Genomic DNA, 2,477 nt, shown 5'->3' with positions numbered 1-2,477 from the left:
CTCCCATGCGCATCCGCCTCTGTCTCCTGCGCCGCTCCCCAACACCCCTATCTCCTCGACTTCTGCACCACCCCACAAAACAACCTTTGTTACTCACGGCTTCTCTGCGCCGCCACAAACTATACTCTTTTCAACTCTGCACCATCATAGCTTCTGCACACCCCACCATCCCGTCGATGGCTTCTCCGTATCACTACCGGCCCCCCTCCTCTCTGAAAAAAATGTAGAAAATTTTTTGAAAAGATTAAAATTTTTTTTAATTATAATATAAAATAATTTTAAAATTTAAAATATTTATTGCATTGGTCATACATATTTGGATTTCAACTCGTTGAAATCTGAACGGTATATTTTTAACCTCGCGAGCACCATAGGAAAACCCATCTTCTTAACACTAGTTTGAGCTTCAATTCTGCAAGTATATTTTTCTCGGATTTTTATTGTTGTCCCGTGGGTGGTTGATGCTATGGCCCTTTATCTAATAAAAGGTATGACTCGCTTGAGATTCTTTATCTGCTCCTGGAATCAGTGACACACTTGAGAGTCTTCTCAGCTGCTAAGTTCTAATTTTCATTCACGTTTGCCACTTCCAAATACTGTTTGTAATCACCCATAAATAAAAGAATTTTCACTAAATCTCATGTTGGTTTTTTCTTCTTTTTCCTCTGCCAAAGTACATGGATGAGTGTGTAATTAAGGACTCTGCAGGCAGATATCATCTGAAATTGCTTACATAGTTGGTTTCATGGAACACGGATATGGCTTTTTGAATCTACCTAATCCTAACTACCCTGTTGATATAAGATCCCCATCGCCTATTTTCATGACAAGAAGCATCAAAATAAGTGCCGGCCTAATGCAATACCCACTCCACCAATTCCCAAGCAGAGGGCCAAAGCCAAGCACCATGTCGCCGCCGCCGGCATCGCATCACCTTCTGCGTGTTCCTCTGTCCGCGACCACAATATCTTTTCTTGAAGCATCGCGACCTCGGCCTCGAGTAGCTTCACCCACTGCCGGTGAGCCGAGAGTCTCAATGACTCCTCCAGGAGCAACGTGGCCATATGCTCGTTTCTCGCATTTGCCAGCGACGCCTTCTTCTCGGCTTCTCTTGCTCGTGTTTGGGAGAGCCGCAGAGCTCTCAGCAGGCTCGAGTTCTCGCTGCCAGGATGTCATCCTTTGGTAACCAAAGCTATAACCAGAACAAATTTTTTTGAGAACTAATTAATAAAGTTCGGTTGACTAGCCTGGGAGCTGGTGTTGGTAGAGAATTCTGTGGCACCAAAGGAGTGGAGTTAATGGCGGTGATCTTATTCTTCTTCTCATCATCTTCAATTGGCGAGAAGAGCTTGAGAGGAGGGGGGAGGTCACAGTTCTGGAGGAGATCGGTGGCGCCGGAGGTGCGATTGGATAAGTCGAAGCCCATTAACATCTCCTTGTTATAGTGCCCGACTTGCCAATCAAACAGCTTTTTCTTGGTGGGTGGACGAGATGCTGGCTTCTCATCCATTATCTCAGGATAATTGGTTCCTTTCTTTCTTGGGAGGGAAGCAGAGAATGGCCGTGGAGAATGGTGGGTGGGTGAGTGGGTTTGGTGGGGGCAGAGAGGTTGGGAGAAGCGTGCCGCGAGCCATGCGTTTTAGTTGTTTGGACGGTTGGTCGCCGGTTGTGGCTTCAATTACTTGGCGGGCACTTCGGTAGCGTGCCTGTAGCGTGTTGCACGGTTATCGAGATGATAGGCTTCAGGGTTTCTTTATAAAGGAAAAAATTGCCTTGGACTCCGTAAAAAGTTGATGTTACTCACGGTGACATATTGCCTGGTTCAATCTTCGTCGGCATCTAGATAATCCAAACGAGATTTTGATAGGGTTTAACATCTGCTGGATATTCCAAACAACGATAGATCTTGTACAGATAAGATTGGTTATACTTGAAGAATGTTTGGTTGAAAGAAATAGGAGTTTGAAGTCAGAATCGAAATGTATGACTCTCATTTTAATCATTTGATTGGAAGGAATCTCATTTCATTTTCAATTTCGAAATGAAATGAGAATGGCCCAATCTATAGAACTCAATCCCTAATTTTTTCTATGGATTTAAATTTTTATTTCCATTTCAATTCTGATTCCGATTCTAATCACGAACCAAATATTTCGAAAGATTTGACCATTCCGATTCTGATTTCAAGCCAATCCGATTTTCATTCCTATTCTGATTCCAGCTGCGAACTAAACACCTCCTTGAATCATTCAATAACACTGAGAAAGATTCAAAATGTATAAAAGATTATATGGATTTTCATCATTTAAGGATCAATACCATCACATAATTAATGTATATGGAACTCATGCATATGAAATCAGAAGCTTAGAGGAAATAGATAGCCAAAAAGCTAACTTTTCTTATTTATATCTTGATGTACAGTAGCATATGAGTTTATGTAGAACCACTAGCTTTGAGAAGAATGAATAAAAAAT

The 2,477-nt window shown here is 42.1% G+C and overlaps 1 protein-coding gene across 1 annotated transcript; it reads right to left on the bottom strand.

The window, feature by feature from the left end:
- Nucleotides 1–594: 594 nt before the first annotated feature.
- On the bottom strand, nt 595–1,905 carry LOC105058458 (uncharacterized). The gene is made up of 2 exons (XM_029268566.2): nt 1,248–1,905; nt 595–1,161 (listed from the first exon to the last, which is right to left on the bottom strand). Exons 1-2 carry the CDS (start codon nt 1,508–1,510, stop codon nt 837–839), a joined length of 588 nt encoding a protein of 195 aa, XP_029124399.1. The 5' UTR covers nt 1,511–1,905; the 3' UTR covers nt 595–836.
- Nucleotides 1,906–2,477: the final 572 nt, after the last annotated feature.

The sequence above is a fragment of the Elaeis guineensis genome, chromosome 15, assembly GCF_000442705.2.
Source record: "Elaeis guineensis isolate ETL-2024a chromosome 15, EG11, whole genome shotgun sequence".
NCBI lineage: Eukaryota > Viridiplantae > Streptophyta > Magnoliopsida > Arecales > Arecaceae > Elaeis > Elaeis guineensis.
This window is presented reverse-complemented; position numbering and strand designations above follow the sequence as displayed.

What these genes read in the sequence shown, in the direction of transcription:
- LOC105058458 (XM_029268566.2), bottom strand. Translation starts at nt 1,510, where the DNA reads ATGGATGAGAAGCCAGCATCTCGTCCACCCACCAAGAAAAAGCTGTTT. An exon ending in CTACCAACACCAGCTCCCAG is followed by an intron (nt 1,162 to 1,247) that starts GCTAGTCAACCG and finishes ACATCCTGGCAG; the next exon opens with CGAGAACTCGAGCCTGCTGA.